Source organism: Episyrphus balteatus, chromosome 4 (genome assembly GCF_945859705.1).
Source record: "Episyrphus balteatus chromosome 4, idEpiBalt1.1, whole genome shotgun sequence".
Classification (NCBI taxonomy): Eukaryota; Metazoa; Arthropoda; class Insecta; order Diptera; family Syrphidae; genus Episyrphus; species Episyrphus balteatus.
In genome coordinates this window covers 30,974,819-30,996,085 of record NC_079137.1, presented here as the reverse complement: position 1 = coordinate 30,996,085, position 21,267 = coordinate 30,974,819, and the positions used below count along the sequence as shown (strand labels likewise).

Sequence of the window (21,267 nt, the reverse complement as noted above, 5' to 3'; positions counted from 1 at the left end):
AACGATTAATAAGGTTTTTTTAAGGAGATTTCTTATTATTTTTATAGAGAAAATCTTATTAAAATTTGACTGAAAAGTTGATTTTTTTTGGAACTTAGCAGTAGAACAAAAATCGCGATCAATATTTTCATGGCAGGTTGGTTCAGGTGGTAAGGTGGGCGACTAACGATTTGAAGTCTCCAGTTCGATTCCCAGCCTGGTCATGTTTTTTTTTATTTTTTTGCAGATTTTAAAACAATAAGGAAAACCCGATTGTTTTAATAAGGTTTCCTTCTTGGATGAAAACCATAGAGAAATCTTATTGTTTTTGTTCTATTTTATGTGGTCTATTTTTCTCTGTGTAGATGGTACTTTTGAAGATAGCAAAACAGGCCAGGTTCCTAGAATTTCTATAAACCGAACACAAACAAAAAAATCAAATCCCAAATGTGTCAATAAAGTTGAAGAATGTAGAAAGTAAAAGTATACATATAGCTATGTAGAAAAGCTCATTATACAATACAAATATATGTACAATACAAATTAATCAAAAACTCGAGAGGGTAAATTCACAAAAGTTTTAAACAGAACTATCTTTGCATTTTATGCACCAAACCTCAACCTATAATTTTTTGGATAGGAGTTAAAAAAGTTCTACAGACTTGAGATGATTTATAATAAGATTTATTTCGAAAGCTTTTTAAAAATTAGATTGGAACTCCAATAGTTCTGAATTTTCGGCTGTGTAAATTGATCTTCCACTTTATTTAATTTTTGTATGAACAACATTTCTAATATTTCGCGAAATCGCGATAACAATGGTTATACATTGTACTTACAATGCTATAAACTTGATTCTTTGTTACCAAAAAAAAAACACCATTTAACCCAAAATATTTTGGTGCGCATATTTAATTATTTTGTTCTATGGTATATGAAACGTCTATACAAAATTTCATCAATCTACTACCAAGCTTTACGAATATAGAATATATCTAACCGAGACCAAAGCCCAGTTGCCAAATGAACGTTTCGCTTCTATCAGTTATCGCTATAACTTTGCTTCAAACTTGCCTTATAAGATTTATTTTAGACTTAAAAGCTTTTTACAATTTTTTTTAATCAGTTTATTTAATTTACATACTTAAAATATTTTTATATATAATACAATAATACTACTGGAATGTAAAACAATAATAGACGTGTTTTTTACTGAGTAAACATTTTATGATGTAAACAACAATAAACTATTGATTTGCTATTAATACACTACTTTACAATATTGTACTTTTCCAAAAGTTTTCGGTGTGCTGAACTCGAATTCGAAGTCGAAATTTTGGTCAGCTGCCGTTTTTGAAATATTACCGTTAAAAAATTAAAAAACGCTTTTTGCCTACTTTTGCGGTTATGCTATAATGTGAAAAAGCTGTTTTAAACATTTATATCGTTTCGGTTTCTATAAGAAGTTTTTCCTTTGTTTCTTTCCGATATCTTTTTTATTGCCCGAGATATCTTAAGTTGATGTATGTGTTTGGCTTATATGTATGTATGTCATAAAGATAATAACAGCGTTTCTTTGAATTTTCTAACGGCAATATTCCAAAAATGGGAGCTGATTGAAGTTTTCTGACTTCGGATTCGAAAACTTTTTTAAAAGTATAATTTGGTTTCGGCAACAAAAACTTTGTAAGCTAGTGTTATCGTTTATTGTTGAAGAGTCAAAAATGTAAAAGTTAAACAAAAATTTGTTTATCCTTAGAAATAAATTGTTGTTGTTTCCTGTTCAAAATTTACTCAGCTAAGTACTGAGTTACCAAAAACACACGGCTTATACAAATATAAAACAAATATTTTTTCTTGATGCTTTAATTTATTTATGTAAAACTAAAAAAAAAGCAAAATAAAAAGTATAAAAAAATCCCTAGGGAAGCAAATGCGTGCAACCTTCAATAATAAATATTTCATGTAAATCAAAAACCAAGTACTCTCAAATGTCAATAAATAGGATTGACTTGTAAATTGCTTTCGTGATTGATTACTTGATGACCTTTATTTGCTTTCTTTTTAATTTATTGTTCTTTGGTGTCCTATTAAAATGAAGAATCTGAATTCTAACACCCAAGCTTATCTGATTTTGTGTTGAAATCACTTGGGATTTACATGTTTTTGAATTAAATATTATACTTGATTTTATAAGATTAGGTTCTTTTGGGTGTTTTTGGTTTTGAAAAACTTTATTCGAATCTTTTACTCAAGGTTTTGTAAAATTCCTTACTTCTTCAGACGATGTTTGTTCTTTGTTCAGTACTATTCTCGTTACTGTTACAGTATTGCATCCCCCGACAACACTAACACAAATTAAACATAAATAACAAACAAAAATATAAATGTGAAGCAAAAATTACGAGAACAAAAATCCGGAAACTAAACGTTTCTCAGCTTTTTCAAATTAATAACACAATTTTTAAATTCCCACTTAAAACATGCCGCACGACCTCTTCTCTACAGATTTAATTAATATATTACAACTCCCTGTTAAATATTCTTACAAACTGCCCCAACTCACGGAATCAACACCTCCCCGATTTTCAACCTTCACAAAATAAAAAAAAAGAAAACTTACTTGCAAATCCAATTAAGAGCCGCCACCTTGTATGTAACTTCATGAACATATCCTCTTTGTCTTGTCTTTAAAAACAACAAACCCCTCTTGCTCCACAAAATAAACAAAAACAAAAAACTAACTACGGAACCAAACAATTCAAAACTAACACGCGATTCTATCCGTGAAAAAAACAAAAAATCATATTCCATCCGAGACGCGACGACCAAACAACGATATAGCGATTCACATTGTTAGTTCAAGTGTTCGGAACTAAATTCTGGCAAATCAACTTTCGTCGGACACAAATAATAAAATCCCACCAAACTGTCACAACTACTCGTGTTGAACTAGTTTCTTACTTCTGTCCAATTCTAGTCAAAAGGTTTCCTTTCTTTTTATTTTTGTCCGTTGTGGATGTGTATCCTCATCAAATTGGCTACCAACACGAACAGGACGAAGGAAAAAAATTATCAAAAGTCCTCAAACCAGAACTTGTGTAAATAAAAATATTCATCGATTTCAAGTTGTAGGCTAACAACACCAAAAACAAAAAAACTAGAAACAAAACCGGGACACCACGATAAAGGACGAAACTCCTACAAGCACGCAATTTCAACTACTCAATGGTTACAGCACAGAAATGTAGCTGACCAACACCTCTCTTGAAGGTGTATTGCGTGGATATATTGAAGACTACAGGATTTTATCAAGTGGGAGGGTAGAAAAAAATAACGTTTACCTATATAAAAAAAGGCTTTAATTACAGCCTTTGACATTACCATATATACCTGTACCATGCCCCCGAGTGAGTGGTAATAGACCTCGCACAATTAGCTTAGCGCCGACCGGCGATTGTATCTTATCTCAAACTCTTGCTGCCACTCTGACCTATATAAAAGAAAATTCAGTCAGTCATGGAGGAGCATCAAAACTTTTTATAGCCGTCGCATCGTGTCGGGTCGTATTAAAGTAAATTATGAGACAGATCTTATCCAACACGTAAAGGTGCTCCAAAGACAAAAACACCACCAAAAGAAATAGAATGAGGAGTATCCAATGACACTTTTTGCTATGAATCAATAGCAGCACGTTCGTTATTGCTTAACTTTGGAAAGATTTTTGTATATAAATTCAAGAACCACCCGCAATCTTGGTTTAGTACTTTTTGTTAACGTTCCCATTATTGAGTTTTGTGTGATGGTCCAAGTGATTCAAGTGTTATTACTGGTCATTGGTTACCTTGAACTTGTAATTTGTTCATATTCTGATACAAGTGAGACCAGGGAAGTATTGCATTTAGATGGAATTTGGAATTGTTATTGTGAAAGGGATAGCAGACCTTTGGAATATCGTGAGAAGCATGGATTACGGAAGGTATTTTGTGAAGTAAATAAGAAAAGTTTTAAGCTTTTATAAATGTTATGTGCTCAATTTTAGCTAAATGGGATCATTAAAGTTCCTATTCCTGGCAGTCTGATTGATTTTGATTCCAAAAAATGTCTAGGAACTGTGTGGTTTGAAAGAAGTTTTTTTGTACCGAAATCGTGGAAGTACGAGCGAAAAATTTTCCTACGACTTGATGGTCTAGCCTCGGATACTAGAGTAGTATGTAGATATATTTATTTTTGCTAAAGCAATTTGCATACGCATTCACTATTTTGTAACGATGTCACTCTTATTATTTTTAATTTCATGCTGCGGTGTCCAGTGGATAAACGGAGATGACATAGAAACCATCAACACAAACTTTGTCGAACTTGATGTTACTGAAAAGCTTGTTTATGAATCAGAAAACCGTATCGCTTTGGAAGTGAGAAGAATACCTACAAACCAGCAAGTGTTTCCAGGAATTTCCCGATCTATTATTCTGCGTTCGGTTCCTGAAATTCTGTATATTGAAAGGGTGTCAGTGGATTCGACTGTGACAAATGGAACAGGTTAGTTTGTTTTTTTTTTGTCTCTATTTCGTTTAAAGAAACTTATTTACTTATTTTCATATCCCCAGCTTATATTTCCTACAAAGCTGAAACTGGTGGATTATTACGACTCAATGCTAAATGTATATCGGTCCAAGTTCTCGATAAAGATAACATACAAGTTGCTTATAATACGTCAAAAGACTCTCTCGAAGGATATTTTTCCATACCAAATTGTAATCTTTGGTGGCCATTGTGTATGGATTCTAGAGCTGGATACCTTTATACGTTAGTTTTTAAACTTTTCTATAAATACTGCGAAAGTGAGATCAAGGATGTTTACAGAATGAAAATTGGAATAAGACCTATAAATTGGTCTAATAGTTCGTTGAAAATAAATGATAAAAATTTTCTCCTACAAGGTGTTAGAGGAAGTGACGAATGGGCTGTGAGTTTTTCTCGATCAGCAGTAGCATTCCTTAATCAAACTTTAAATTTATTTTTCTTTAAGAGAAAACCTTTCAATCCCAGTACAGATCTCAAGGATATAACACTTTTAAAATGGTTAAATGCAAATGCTATCGTTACAAATGTTCCCCCCTCTAAAGAAACATTAGACTTGACCGATGAAATGGGGTTGTTTGTTATTTTGGGGTAAGTTATTTTGTAAAAACCAAATATTGCAATTGATTTTCGAGTTAAATGAGTTTTTCAATTACAGAAGCCCTAAAAATGTTCTTAAGGATGTTATTATTCGATACAGACACCATCCAAGTGTGATATTGTGGTCTATTTCAGAAGGGGAGTATGACAACACCAACACTAGTGAATATCAAAGAATTAATGAGTAAGTTTATACATTTATTTTTTGTTTTTTTTTATTTTTGACACTTTAAACACACACATATACAATTTGAGTGCTTTTCACACCCTCTTTCCTTTCTTAGATTTTTTTTTACGTAAAGGTAAGAAAAAAATGATTTTTTTAATTAGTGTCATGACACCTCCAAAATGTGTATACTATTTAAGGATTAAGTATCGTTGAAATATTTTTCTCCCATGATACTAGAACTAATATAAACGTTAAAATATGATTCAAGACTTTATTCGTTATTTTTATGGTAAAGTAAAGCTTAAGAGTACTTTACAATTAGAATTTTAAATCAAAAATAGGTTTTTCTCAAGTCCCATCCACAGAGATTTTTAAATTGTATTATAAGTTCTGAAGGGCTCCGACATCATAGTGTAAGCAATGGTCAATGATTCAATTATTTAGTTACTGATATGTACTTAATTTATTTCTTAAAAGCGGTTTAGCAAATAGGTTAACTGTGGCGTATGTGTAATTTTTTTTTATTGATAAATCGGCGCTTTGGCGACACAAATACGTAAACATTTTGTACGCTTTTGAGATGCATAGTGAAATTTTATAAGGCAAGTTAAGAATTCGTATTCGTTTTTTTAGGTACTTTTATCCCTTAATTGAAATGATTTGAACGACAAAAACCAAGTTTTGACAGCTGAGTGATTTTTTACTTGCTCTATAGGGCAAGTATTGGTTTCGTGTAGAAAAAAAAATCGAGGTTTTAATCAAAACCAACATTACGATGATGGAGAAGATCAAAAAAGTGGTTTTCGTCATGCCGTCCGTCGGTCTGTGCGTCTGTGCGTCCATCTGTACATCGAGCTAGGGCCTAAACGGGTGGATGGATTTGCTTGAAACTTGGTACAGATGATTTTTACGTAATTCCCTAGGTCCGTTTTTTTTATTTTTTTAATATCTCCAATTTAACGCATATCTCCCATATAACGTTTTCGAGGTATTTCAAATTTCTCGAAAACGGCTCTAACGATTTCGTTTAAATTTGGTGTGCGCAGTACTCTTATTGATTCCAACAAAACTGCGTTTTTAGTTTTTCTCAAAAAATGCCAAGAGCGGAAATATGGCGTTGCCGTTTTTCAAAAATTGACATGTTTTTTAAGTCCATATATTTCATCAAAGCATAAGTCAATTTTTTCAAAATTTACAGACATCATAGGTTTTGAAGTGTAAAATGTAAAAAAAAATTTAAAAAAAAAGTTTTTCAAAAAATTTTTAAAAAATTGAATTTTTTTAACTTTCGATTTTTTTTTTGTTTTTATTTTTTTTTTCTTCACAAAATCCTGAATTTCCAATAGATATTTAAGATAAAGATGCTTTGAACTACAAGAGCAAGTACGTGCGACCCAGTCGTGCATTTTATTTTTTATAACATTAACTTAATTCTGTGCTTACAACACCAAAGATTGACTTTAGTAGTTGTGTACGTGTAGATTGATTCTAACTAACCCTTGTACAGTTGAATTAATTTCATCAAAGTTAGTTGATGCGAATTTTTGTAGCATCGATTAATTAGCATTATAATAGCATAAAATAAGGCAAACTTAGTACAACGAAAGAAGGACTGTAATTTTTGTTTATCATGGCGGTTCACCAAACAAACTGAATAAATTTCGTCACACCTTTCAGGCTTAATCAGATTGATGCAAATTATTAAAAATGGCTAAAATTTGGCCAAATTTCAAAATACTCAAAATGGATATCAAACGATAAGTACATAATTTTCTTTTAACTGATAAATAAAATTAACCCTCTTTATTTTGTTTGACATTTAACCAAATAGTGACAAGAATAAACCATTTTCAATTTTAGAAAATTAATGAAATTAAATAATTGAGAAACTAAGCGTTTAAGGTGGGAATTTTAAGATGTACATTATGTTCACTTGGGCGTATACGTACTTTTTTTAAATACAAATATTTTATCTTAAAATAATAATAGTATATATCGTGGGCACAAAGCTAAAACCACGAATCTATAAATTTGTAGTTTTAAGAAAAAACGGCTTCAAAGTTTTGAAAACTCATGGAATTTAAGGGAAACTCGTGCAACCGAAATTGATAGTTTAGGCTTCTAGACAACAGATGGAGGATTGGGATTGACGGACTGAATTGAGAGACCGATAACAAGTAAAATGACGCATTTAAGTGAAAGTGTCCAGAAAATAAAGATTCGCAGTTTTGGTATCGCGACAATATATTAGGGTGGGTCAAAAAAATCGAATAAATTTTTTTTTATTTTATACTCTGAAAAATCGATTGCTAGACACCTATAGAACATACTCCACAAATATAAAATCTTAATACAAATGGGAAGATCCTCTGCTTCGCAGTTTTTCATTTTAACATAAATCTCATTAAAAAAAATCGCTAATTTCTTAACATATTTTTGTAGGATCAACAACGGATTGTAATGCTTTTACTAGTAAAGATAATTTCATTTAAAAACTCACTTGCATTTTATCCTCAGCATAAGAACATGAAATCTCATTTTTTTTTATTGAAGACTATTATAGTGTATCAGTGTTTTTGAAAACTTTTTTTTTTAGCAATTTTATCGATGATGTAAAATGTTTAGACCCAAGTCGTCCCTTAACAGCTAAACTTTCATTCCTTACGTCAGAAGTCAATGCTGAAATGGTAGAAATATTTTTTCGATGTAAGCTTCATAAATCTCATTTCAAAGTTTAGATTTCCAAATTAGATATAATTACTCTTGGTGATGAAAATGCATATTCGGATAACGATTCAGTTGATAGATATAATAAGCCCGTGATTATTATGCATCCAGATGAATTTCTTTCAGCTAAAAATAGGGTAAGTAAAAGCAAGATTATGCCTGATTTTGACAAAACTCCATGTAATTTATTGAAAATTATCTTTCAGATCCGAACTATTAACTTTGACTCGACACCAGAAGGAAATGAGCGAGCTGATAGTGAAAAGAGAAATTTCTCGGGGATTGGTGAATTTTATGGGAATTTCATTGCTTATGAATGCCTTAAAGGTAAATTAATTTTATATTTAAATTAACTCATATAGGTATAGTTTATTGATCTTTTTGCTTTTTACTCTAGGTGAAATTTTAACATTAGTTGATGGAATTTTTAATCGAAATCGTGAACCAACAACTGCAGCTGACTCATTGCGTTCAAAATTTAGACCAAAAAGAAGTCCTTGTCCTAATCGAACGCCAAGATGTAAATTTAATAAAAATCGAAGAAAGCGAATGCTTAAATAAGCAAAATAATAAAATTAATAAAAAATCGAAGAAAATGAATGCTTAAATAAGCAAAATAATAAAATAAATCAAAAAAATTCTAAGTATTTATCATTTTTACTTGTCGAAAGTAGGTACAACAACAGGAATGCTTTTAATAAATTAAGCACTTGCGTCTTGCATAGCTAAATGTTAATTTTGTCTTATTAATTACATATTAGAATAATCTAGTTCTTATTTATTATTTATCCAAGGTATTAAAAAATAACGTTAAATTTGAATAATATTCTACCATTGCTCCATTGCACTTATTGGCTATAAAAGGTGACGAAATAATTAGGCTAATTAAATTGAATATTTTACTTGCAACGCTCCCTGCTATTACTTCACGATACATAACTAACCTTTTTGCTAGAATGTGTATTGTTCACCCTAGGTATAGGTGTATCTTTTTTTCCTCCACATAACTAACCTAGTTGCATGCTGAAGGAGTTGACTTTCCTTACCAAACAACCTTTATATTTTATGACGTCACCTCATCTTATTACCTTAATAACCCTATAACTTGCATAATGCGTGATGTCAACACTGAAGAAGTTGCGTGTTAGTTTTGAATTTATCTATGGTTGACCTTTTCATTTTTTCATTGGTCGCGCGCTAAATCAAAACTTAGATAAATGTTTACATAAAACATTATAAATAATTAAACATAACAACCTTCTTTAATATTTAACATTATGAAGCTTGAAGGGATGATAAAATTAAGTTCAAGGACAAAGTATTTTTTTCCCACTTTGTAGTCTCATTGCAGTGATTTTATATACCATCATGGGATTTGGAGTAACTTGAGGGCCATGAAATCATGTGTTTCCGTGGTGTAGTGGTTATCACATCCGCCTAACACGCGGAAGGCCCCCGGTTCGATCCCGGGCGGAAACAGATTTTTTTTTTTTTTAATGAAAAAAGTTCTTTTAATATTTTTTTTTTACGGGAACTAAGATACAGGCTACTCCATCAAATTTGATTTAAACCTTAATTTTAGTGACACAAAATCGCAAAATGTTATGTGATGGTAGATTGCTATTCGATTCACGTGAACCAAAAATTTCCTTCCTTTACCACGTCAACATGGCTTTGAAAAAACGCTTAATTTCGAAAGCAAAACGTTGTTTCCGCCTGTTTTAGAAATTTTAAAGAAAAAAATTGTTTAAGTTTAATTTTAACCCCCATTTTAAAACTTCTTATTTTAGACTTTCACGTGAATCGAATAGCAGAATACGGCCGATAACACTGGTCAACAAAATTTGACTTTTTTTTTGCCACAAGAACCAAAATATACTTTTCTAGTATTTTTCGGGGTGCTGAATCCGAATCTGAAGTCAGAAAAATTTGATTGGCCTCCGTTTTCGAAATATTACCGTTATAAAATGCTAAAAAACGTCATTTTGGCTGTTTTCGAGGTTCTGTTTTTATGTGGGGTAATTCATTAGAAACAAATTTGTAACGGTTATTATAAGAACTGATATTCTACTTTCAAAAACTGTTTAAATTTTCCCGATATCTCTTTTATTGCTCGAGATATCTTAAATTTCAGTTAATAAGCCAAAGAGAAACTAAACTTAATTTAAAGATTAAGTCTCTGATCACAGAATTTTTGCCACAAGAACCAAAATATACTTTTCTGAAGGTTTTTGGGTTGCTGAGCACGAATCCGCAATCAGAAAAATTCTATTAGCCTCCGCTCTTGAAATATAACCGTTATAAAAAAAAACCTTTTTTTTGCACTTTATAACGGTAATATTTCAAGAACTAAGGCTAATAAAATTTTTCTGATTGCGGATTCGAGCTCATCAACCCAAAAACCTTCAGAAAAGTATATTTTGGTTCTTGTGGCAAAAAAAGTTTAATTTGGTTGGCCAGTGTTGTTTCTGATTCAAAGACCGCTGCTTATATTTTAAATATCTCGGGCAGTAAAACAGATATAGGAAAGATTTAAACATTTTTTGAAAGAATAAAATCAGTTCTTATAGCCACCGTTACAAATTTACTCACAATGTATTACCCCACAAAAAAACATAACCTCGAAAGCAGCCAAAATTACGTTTTTTTACATTTTCTAACGGTAATATTTAAAAAACGGAGGCCAATAACAATTTTCTGACTTCAGATTCGAGTTCAGCACATCAAAAACTACTAGAAAAGTATATTTTGATTGTTGTGGCAAAAACCTTGTTGACCAGTGTAATTATGAATTTTTCATCACGCTAGAATAAGATGCATGGACACCGGAAGCAAAACTATTTCGTTGCCGTTTCTTGATTAATTTAATATATTGTAGCTATTCGCGTATGCTATGAAGAAAATATTTACTGAACGCATTTATGAACAGAAAAGCTGCTGCAAGTGCGGCAGTTGTGTTATCCTGGTCCTGGGCGTCAATAGGATTGATCAGTTAAATGCGAGAGCTGTGGTTGCTCCACATCAAGACCATAATAGCACAGGTTTAGGGGGAAGAAGATTCTACCTTAGCGGAATAAATGGAAAACATTTTTAAGATGTGACTGTGAAATTGTGAAGATAAGTGTTTCCGTGGTGTAGTGGTTATCACATCCGCCTAACACGCGGAAGGCCCCCGGTTCGATCCCGGGCGGAAACAATTAATTTTTGCTTGAATTGAAAAATAAAAATGTACCTAATATTTCCAAATTATTCAAAATGTTCTTATTTTATAATTTTTTTTTTTTTTTTTTTTTTTTTTTGACGGGAGGAAATCTTCAAAAGACACTTGGCAGTATTCGACGACGACACCAAGTAGTGTGGGACTCTTAACCACTAAAACCACCTCTTTATCAGGACCAATCTTGAGAGATCGACATCAGATTTTTCTTTCTTAACTTTGTAAAATCACTTTGGGGGAAGTTTAAACTTTTAATACTTTCCCATGTCTTTTTAGACCATAAGCTCATGAGGCTTGGTTCTTCTTAATCTTCGAACATGGTTTCTTGTATTCAAGACGGACACCATTTCAGAATTGGTATGACTTTGCAGTCTCTGATTATGCGATACAGCGTATTTTTTAACAACTTCTGTAACCGTTTCTATTTGTAAGTCACGATGTAGATCGCTATTTCTTATGTACCAAGGTGCATTAACTATTCCACGAAGGACTTTGTTTTGGAATTTTTGGATGATTTCGATATTTGTTTTCTTTGTACAGCCCCATAATTGGATACCATAGGTCCAAACAGGCTTTAGTACTTGATTATACAGCATTATTTTGTTTTGGGTTGATAAATCAGAGTTGTTACCAAGTAACCAGTACATTTTTCTATATTTCAAGTTTAGTTCTTCTCTTTTCTTTTTGATGTGCTCTTTCCACTTTAGCTTTGCATCCAAAGTCATTCCAAGGTATTTGGCCGTATTGGCGTAAGGTACAGCTTGATTATTAATGAATATTGGAATATTGTTTATCTTTTTATTTGTAAAGTTTATATGTGAAGATTTTGTTTCATTGAGCTTGATACGCCATTTTTCGGTCCAATCTCTGACTGTGTCGACGGCATATTGCAGCTTTACTGCTCCCCTAGAGACACATTTGTCGGGTACCAAAATTGCGGTATCATCTGCAAAAGTAGCCATTATGGTGTGATTCCCAACTGGGATATCCCTTGTGTATAGTAAATACAGGGTAGGACCTAGGACACTTCCTTGTGGTACACCGGCTTCTATTTTCTTCAATTCCGAATATTCTTGATCGTACCTTACTCTAAACAATCGGTCTGAGATGTACGATTTTACGATTATTTTATAATGTAACAACACCAATTACACGGTGTTACAAAAATGAGGTTTTAAAATATACGCGGGCGGAGACCTATCAGGTTTTGTAGAGCTAGTCGCACTGAATACGAAACGGTATTTGAAAATCCCCTAACACCCCCAAAATCTGGAGTTACGGGCAAAAAACGGTTTTTTGGACCTTCATCCATTGAAAAAATTCTAGCTTCGACAATTTTTTACCCATTTTCGATTTTTTTACAGTTTCTGATAGAAGATAAATATACTTTTTTAACAATGTATAAAACATGTAACTCGGTTAAACCACTTAGAATTTATAAGCTGTCAAAGTTCAAAAATTCAATTTTTTTTGTCATTTGCCCAACTTCGGCATCAATTTAAAGTATATGTTTTCAAAACAACATGCTATTTAAAAAATATATTCTAAAACTATATCTATTTCCCAATTGATCGAGGTATTTTTTATGAAAATCACTTCAAAATTGGCTTAGAAAAAAAAAATTTTCGATTTCAACCCAGATACAGAAATTGGAACTTTTAGGTATAGAACAAAAATGTTGTTTCGGCACGTAGTAGGATAAGTTGGGCGCCAGGATTTGATGAAAGGTTTTTGTAGAGGAGCTCAATACAAACATTTTTTTTCTTTGGGAGGGGGGTCTATCTCCCCCCGTTTAGGTGGGAGGGGGCATTTTTCTAAAAAAAAATTATCAAAATAAAAAAAAATTATTAAAAAACGGAGGCCAATAACAATTTTCTGACTTCAGATTCGAGTTCAGCACATCAAAAACTACTAGAAAAGTATATTTTGATTGTTGTGGCAAAAACCTTGTTGACCAGTGTAATTATGAATTTTTCATCACGCTAGAATAAGATGCATGGACACCGGAAGCAAAACTATTTCGTTGCCGTTTCTTGATTAATTTAATATATTGTAGCTATTCGCGTATGCTATGAAGAAAATATTTACTGAACGCATTTATGAACAGAAAAGCTGCTGCAAGTGCGGCAGTTGTGTTATCCTGGTCCTGGGCGTCAATAGGATTGATCAGTTAAATGCGAGAGCTGTGGTTGCTCCACATCAAGACCATAATAGCACAGGTTTAGGGGGAAGAAGATTCTACCTTAGCGGAATAAATGGAAAACATTTTTAAGATGTGACTGTGAAATTGTGAAGATAAGTGTTTCCGTGGTGTAGTGGTTATCACATCCGCCTAACACGCGGAAGGCCCCCGGTTCGATCCCGGGCGGAAACAATTAATTTTTGCTTGAATTGAAAAATAAAAATGTACCTAATATTTCCAAATTATTCAAAATGTTCTTATTTTATAATTTTTTTTTTTTTTTTTTTTTTTTTTTTGACGGGAGGAAATCTTCAAAAGACACTTGGCAGTATTCGACGACGACACCAAGTAGTGTGGGACTCTTAACCACTAAAACCACCTCTTTATCAGGACCAATCTTGAGAGATCGACATCAGATTTTTCTTTCTTAACTTTGTAAAATCACTTTGGGGGAAGTTTAAACTTTTAATACTTTCCCATGTCTTTTTAGACCATAAGCTCATGAGGCTTGGTTCTTCTTAATCTTCGAACATGGTTTCTTGTATTCAAGACGGACACCATTTCAGAATTGGTATGACTTTGCAGTCTCTGATTATGCGATACAGCGTATTTTTTAACAACTTCTGTAACCGTTTCTATTTGTAAGTCACGATGTAGATCGCTATTTCTTATGTACCAAGGTGCATTAACTATTCCACGAAGGACTTTGTTTTGGAATTTTTGGATGATTTCGATATTTGTTTTCTTTGTACAGCCCCATAATTGGATACCATAGGTCCAAACAGGCTTTAGTACTTGATTATACAGCATTATTTTGTTTTGGGTTGATAAATCAGAGTTGTTACCAAGTAACCAGTACATTTTTCTATATTTCAAGTTTAGTTCTTCTCTTTTCTTTTTGATGTGCTCTTTCCACTTTAGCTTTGCATCCAAAGTCATTCCAAGGTATTTGGCCGTATTGGCGTAAGGTACAGCTTGATTATTAATGAATATTGGAATATTGTTTATCTTTTTATTTGTAAAGTTTATATGTGAAGATTTTGTTTCATTGAGCTTGATACGCCATTTTTCGGTCCAATCTCTGACTGTGTCGACGGCATATTGCAGCTTTACTGCTCCCCTAGAGACACATTTGTCGGGTACCAAAATTGCGGTATCATCTGCAAAAGTAGCCATTATGGTGTGATTCCCAACTGGGATATCCCTTGTGTATAGTAAATACAGGGTAGGACCTAGGACACTTCCTTGTGGTACACCGGCTTCTATTTTCTTCAATTCCGAATATTCTTGATCGTACCTTACTCTAAACAATCGGTCTGAGATGTACGATTTTACGATTATTTTATAATGTAACAACACCAATTACACGGTGTTACAAAAATGAGGTTTTAAAATATACGCGGGCGGAGACCTATCAGGTTTTGTAGAGCTAGTCGCACTGAATACGAAACGGTATTTGAAAATCCCCTAACACCCCCAAAATCTGGAGTTACGGGCAAAAAACGGTTTTTTGGACCTTCATCCATTGAAAAAATTCTAGCTTCGACAATTTTTTACCCATTTTCGATTTTTTTACAGTTTCTGATAGAAGATAAATATACTTTTTTAACAATGTATAAAACATGTAACTCGGTTAAACCACTTAGAATTTATAAGCTGTCAAAGTTCAAAAATTCAATTTTTTTTGTCATTTGCCCAACTTCGGCATCAATTTAAAGTATATGTTTTCAAAACAACATGCTATTTAAAAAATATATTCTAAAACTATATCTATTTCCCAATTGATCGAGGTATTTTTTATGAAAATCACTTCAAAATTGGCTTAGAAAAAAAAAATTTTCGATTTCAACCCAGATACAGAAATTGGAACTTTTAGGTATAGAACAAAAATGTTGTTTCGGCACGTAGTAGGATAAGTTGGGCGCCAGGATTTGATGAAAGGTTTTTGTAGAGGAGCTCAATACAAACATTTTTTTTCTTTGGGAGGGGGGTCTATCTCCCCCCGTTTAGGTGGGAGGGGGCATTTTTCTAAAAAAAAATTATCAAAATAAAAAAAAATTATTAAAAAACAACGGCAACACTTACAGTAATAAATGATACCATTTCCAAAAGGCAAAATTGTGCATTTAATTCTAATTTTTAAATCAATATAATATTCCCAATAGTTTTTGAAATAATCGATTTCAAAGTTAAAAATAGGGGAAAAAAATTTTTTTAAAACTCATTTTATACTATTTTTGTCCAGACTGTGAATTTTAGTAAATAAATTACTTAAACAGAAAACTGCCTCAATTGATTCCTTATCGAACCGTGAAAACTATATGTTTCTACGTCTTCTAGTTTTTGAGAAAATTGAAAAATAAAAACAAATAAAAACAAAAAATATTTTGAAAAAAGAAAAATCTGATAAAATAATTTTTCAATTTTCCCAAAAACTAGAAGACGTAGAAACATATAGTTTTCACGGTTCGATAAGGAATCAATTGAGGCAGTTTTCTGTTTAAGTAATTTATTTACTAAAATTCACAGTCTGGACAAAAATAGTATAAAATGAGTTTTAAAAAAATTTTTTTCCCCTATTTTTAACTTTGAAATCGATTATTTCAAAAACTATTGGGAATATTATATTGATTTAAAAATTAGAATTAAATGCACAATTTTGCCTTTTGGAAATGGTATCATTTATTACTGTAAGTGTTGCCGTTGTTTTTTAATAATTTTTTTTTATTTTGATAATTTTTTTTTAGAAAAATGCCCCCTCCCACCTAAACGGGGGGAGATAGACCCCCCTCCCAAAGAAAAAAAATGTTTGTATTGAGCTCCTCTACAAAAACCTTTCATCAAATCCTGGCGCCCAACTTATCCTACTACGTGCCGAAACAACATTTTTGTTCTATACCTAAAAGTTCCAATTTCTGTATCTGGGTTGAAATCGAAAATTTTTTTTTTCTAAGCCAATTTTGAAGTGATTTTCATAAAAAATACCTCGATCAATTGGGAAATAGATATAGTTTTAGAATATATTTTTTAAATAGCATGTTGTTTTGAAAACATATACTTTAAATTGATGCCGAAGTTGGGCAAATGACAAAAAAAATTGAATTTTTGAACTTTGACAGCTTATAAATTCTAAGTGGTTTAACCGAGTTACATGTTTTATACATTGTTAAAAAAGTATATTTATCTTCTATCAGAAACTGTAAAAAAATCGAAAATGGGTAAAAAATTGTCGAAGCTAGAATTTTTTCAATGGATGAAGGTCCAAAAAACCGTTTTTTGCCCGTAACTCCAGATTTTGGGGGTGTTAGGGGATTTTCAAATACCGTTTCGTATTCAGTGCGACTAGCTCTACAAAACCTGATAGGTCTCCGCCCGCGTATATTTTGAGTGTTACACCGTGTTATTTAAAAATCGAGTAGAATTTCTAAGTTAGGTACGGGCAAATGCCAACGTATCTCTTCGTAATCAAAATCTCTGGTTCGTTGTCTTTCCGTTGGCATATTTCTATTAGATTTGAGGAAATTAAGTTGCAAACACCAATAAGTATGATACTTTTTTGCTGTAAACGGTACTTTAGGTCCGCTCTCTATGCTTATTGTTTTCATGTTTGCACAAAAGTTGTTAATATAAATACACATAGTATTCTGAACTTAAATACAAAAAAACTAGACAATCAAAAAAGTTACTTGTTTCCGCCCGGGATCGAACCGGGGGCCTTCCGCGTGTTAGGCGGATGTGATAACCACTACACCACGGAAACAGATATCTCAGCACCCCACATTTATTCAAAACAAACTTGATTAAAAAAGCTTAACATACGCAAGTTACAAAAGAAATAAACTTGAAGTTATGTTAAAATGGAAAGCTTTAAGTTAAAAAAAAGCTTATCAAATACAGAAACCAAATGCATAGTTGTTAAAGCTTTTGTTTAAGGTAAGTGTTAAGTATTTCAGTAAAAAAACAATATTCGATTTGAAAATATATTTGCCAATGCATACCACGGATTGACAACGCTTTGAGGATAATGAAGTTAAGCTTAAGGGGTTATATCTAGTTGTAAGTGCGAAAAAACTTTCATTTTTATGGATTTTTTGTGAAGAGAAATTTAATTATATAAACATAAAGAATACATGTACATATAGCAAATTTAATGTATTGAAAGAATTCGCTTTAAATTCGAATTTAAAAAAATATTGGGTTCCGATATATTTTTAGTAGATCTCCTAGACGACCGCCAAAAAAAGCTGTCTGGCGGTGAGCAAGATATCTCTGATCTGACCTTATTCCTTCGTTCATTACCTGACAAAAGCACAAAAGTATCTAAATTTCGGAGTAATTTTGCTCACCGACTTTGAAAACACAGTTTCGAGAAAAGCGCGTTTAAAAATTTGGGGAACCATGTAAACTTATTTAAAAAGTCTTCTCAATGTATCAATGTGAAATTTGCGAACAACAATCTTTATGTACATTCAAAACATGCAAACAAAATTTTTTGAATTATGCTTAAGAATTTTTTGATACAAAATTGCGAAAGCAAAATTTAAAAAAAAAAGACCATACTGAGGAATAAGTGTTACACTGGTTTACAGCCAAAATGGACATTCAATCCCACTATTTTTTTCTTACTTCCTTTGACCTCAGGATATCGGAAATCACTTAAAAAAAAATTACGATGGAAACGTTTTCGAGATATGATTTTCCAAAGTTTTTTTTTTCAACATACTTAGTATTCGGGCTATATCTTGAGTAACAAACAACTAATCTGAACAAAAAAAACCGGTTCCTGAAAGCTTATCAAATAAGCAACAAATACTGGAATAACTTTTTTTGGTCAATCCAAAAGTTTAAGTGCATTGTATCAAAACACTTAAAAAATCGACTTTTTAAAGGACACTTACTGACATAAAAAAAAACTAAATCTTGAGAATTCTCATAGTTTTATATTTTTTATGTGTAGTTCACTTTCTGGCAAAGATAAAAAGATATTTTTTTTCAAAATCTATAGATAAGTTATAAAGATGATAATTTTTGTAACGATCAATATTTTCGACTTTTTTTTTTTGTTATTTTTTGTGTTTTCGTCTATAACTTGAAAAGGAAGCTGAATATGAAAATTTTTATTAAGTAATTTTTTGTAGATAATTAGATTTCCTATCAATATGTCTCCTTTAAAAAAAATAAAAATATTGTAAAAAAAACTAATGAAAAGTGGATTTTATTTCACTTCTTTGCACACTTAAAATTTTTGCCTACAGCTTTCTTCTATTCTAACCACAAGCATCAAGCCAGAGATTCAGTTCTGGTTTTCTAAAGTATTTCTTGCTCTTAAAAAAACCATCTTCTTAATGAAAAAAACATGTTTTCTGGTAGGTATTACAGAGTTTACCCGTTGATCTTTAGATCGACGTTTATGTGTTTTGTGACATTAAGATGGGTTTAGTTTTAAAAAATCGAAAAGAAATATATTTTTAATACTCCTTCACAAATTCAAAAGAAAAATGTCATTTAAACATGATAAAGGTCCAAAACCCTTGAATGCAATATTATTTCTTATAAATTGTTCAATTAGTTTTTACCTTCAGACTTCAAAATGCAAGAAAACTACAATTTTACTTTTCATTTTCTGAAAAAAACATTTTTTCAGTCCACGACTTACGCAGATCTTTTTCAATTTTTCTTTATCAGCATTTGCAAAAGTGGAAGTTGAAATAAAACATATTTAGATTTGCCAACAGGTATATTCTAATCCAGCTGCGTCAAAGTAAACATTTTCTTTGAGGTTTATTTGTCCAACACCATCCGCCTTTGCTGGATATCAATATTTACTTCAACAAATGCAAACGAACATCGTCAAGAAGTCTCATTATTAGTTTCCATCAGCACAGGACCAAAAAGTCACACCAACGCACCTTTTACATTATATATAATGCGTTGTGGTGCAATAACGCAAACGACTAATAAAGAAGATTACTTTCAAAAACACACGCGATTTATTGTCTCGAGCCAATTATGGATTTTATGGCGGCTGCGCAATAGAACAAGTATCTTTATCTTTATGCAGCTGTCTCGTGTCGTTTAGACAAAACAATGAACGTGTTTTTAGATCTAAATACGTAAAAACTGAAAGTAAAAACAAATAAAATAAAAACAAAAGTCGGCCAAATGTCACGCCGCATATACCACCTATCTGAAAAACCAAGCAACAATTAAGTGAATCACCGTCACCCACCGACCGTTATTGTTTCTATTCTTCGCCAATTAATTGTGATTTTGTTATGACATTTCCGAGTTAATCTATTAGTTGCATTAAAAATGTCGATCAGATTAGCCAAGATAAACACCATTGTCATTCGTGTACGACATTGTATGCAGTATTGATATGTTATCATATCACCCCCGCACATGTTGCGAGTGCATATATGTAAATACATATACAGGATGTTTGATGAGTTATTTCAAAATTAAATAAAAAAAACCTTTCAAGTACGTGATCAGCTGGGTACAACATGTTAAGGTATTGTGTTTTTTCTTATTTGTCGTTTTGGTGGTCATTTCGGAATCTAGACGCGAACAAATGTTCCCATAGATGGTTTGGATGGCAAGAAAGAATCAACTTCCACATAACAACAGAGAATACAGGGAAGCAGCATTGCAACGTCAATTACCTTTCAATGCAAGCAAAAATAAACAAAATTGAGTGAAAAACCATAGACACACACGTACGTACGCACGTAGGGATGACTTCGACAACCTTCCCTGAATAGGGTTGCCAAGTATTGTAATTTATTATGTTTTATTATATTTTTGAGTTTTAAAGATCTAATTTTTTCTGTGTTGGTAGTAAGAAATGCATTGGTTTAATTTTTTTTTATATTTTGTGTTTTTTTGTTTTTCATAACATCGCACAGTGTGTTGATTCAGTGCAAAGTATGGAAAAAATTCAAAACAGCCTGATTTGTATGATCTTTTTATACAAGTAAATAGTGTATAAAAACATTTTTTATTTCGGTTATAAGTTTTTTTCACATAAGTACACTAAGGATTGTTATTTTTATAATTTAAAAAGTGCGTTTTTCATACAAATTGTGTGTAAAAAGGATTGAAACAAACAGTGATAGCCAGCAGGGACGGGTGGACGCAGATGAATGATACGTTTTTGGAAAGGTCGTATTTCTCACTTTATAACCTATTAACTTTTTTGATGAATGCATGTGAATCAAAAATGATGCTGAAGTTTGAAAATAAGCTGTTTTTGGGAGAAATAAACCGTTACTTAACCAATTATTAAAACGATCGAAGGCTTTCGAGTGCAAAAAAAAAAAACAATAAAATATATTAAGCTTACTGTTCTGAAGAGTATCCAATTAAAAACCGGTTTATTTGGAGCAATTTAACTCCGCAGTGCAGCGCTTCGTAGATCATCACTAAATGGCCTTCTCTTGACATGTTACCTTTAAGAGGTTGTATAGCTTGCTGTAGGTGCATTTTACATAAAAAAAATTTACAGTTCATCTAGTTAGAAGTCTGGCTATATTTTTGGTTTTTTCAAAACCCGTTAAGAAGATCATATTTTTTTACTTTTTTTTCCACTGGTCGCCGCACTGTGCATCGGTTTTTCAGAACTTTGATGCTCATAATTGCAATAAAATTAAAGCTTTCTTTTTGACAACTTTTTGATGTTTTGATTTTAGGGGTTTGACCACACTAGGTGCTGGAAAAAAAGAACATTTTTAGGATATTTTATTGAGTTGAAAAAGTATGTTATTTGGTTGGTATTCAAGTGTATCTATAAAAACTCTCCTACATCAA

The 21,267-nt window shown here is 31.9% G+C and overlaps 1 protein-coding gene and 4 non-coding genes across 7 annotated transcripts; 4 read left to right on the top strand and 1 right to left on the bottom strand.

The window, feature by feature from the left end:
* The first annotated feature begins 2,597 nt into the window (after positions 1-2,597).
* LOC129917875 (beta-glucuronidase-like) lies at positions 2,598-8,713 on the top strand. 3 transcript variants are annotated; one of them, XM_055998074.1, is made up of 11 exons: positions 2,598-3,958; positions 4,022-4,189; positions 4,293-4,521; positions 4,590-4,788; positions 4,846-4,948; positions 5,012-5,154; positions 5,222-5,347; positions 7,929-8,019; positions 8,071-8,196; positions 8,266-8,386; positions 8,457-8,713. In XM_055998074.1, the coding sequence occupies exons 1-11, from the start codon at positions 3,782-3,784 to the stop codon at positions 8,618-8,620; spliced, it is 1,647 nt and encodes a 548-aa protein (XP_055854049.1). In that variant the 5' UTR covers positions 2,598-3,781; the 3' UTR covers positions 8,621-8,713. The 3 variants fall into 3 exon arrangements, with proteins under 3 accessions (XP_055854049.1, XP_055854047.1, XP_055854050.1); XM_055998072.1 differs by having other exon boundaries at positions 2,600-3,958; positions 4,590-4,948; XM_055998075.1 differs by lacking the exons at positions 7,929-8,019; positions 8,071-8,196 and having other exon boundaries at positions 2,603-3,958; positions 4,590-4,948; positions 8,457-8,581.
* A 752-nt stretch (positions 8,714-9,465) lies between these two features.
* Positions 9,466-9,538, top strand: Trnav-aac (transfer RNA valine (anticodon AAC)). The gene has a single exon. It is a non-coding gene; the product is annotated as a tRNA-Val (tRNA).
* Positions 9,539-11,182: 1,644 nt separating this feature from the next.
* Trnav-aac (transfer RNA valine (anticodon AAC)) lies at positions 11,183-11,255 on the top strand. The gene has a single exon. It is a non-coding gene; the product is annotated as a tRNA-Val (tRNA).
* A 2,322-nt stretch (positions 11,256-13,577) lies between these two features.
* Positions 13,578-13,650, top strand: Trnav-aac (transfer RNA valine (anticodon AAC)). Its single transcript has one exon. It is a non-coding gene; the product is annotated as a tRNA-Val (tRNA).
* Positions 13,651-17,145: 3,495 nt separating this feature from the next.
* On the bottom strand, positions 17,146-17,218 carry Trnav-aac (transfer RNA valine (anticodon AAC)). The gene has a single exon. It is a non-coding gene; the product is annotated as a tRNA-Val (tRNA).
* Between the last annotated feature and the right edge of the window lie 4,049 nt (positions 17,219-21,267).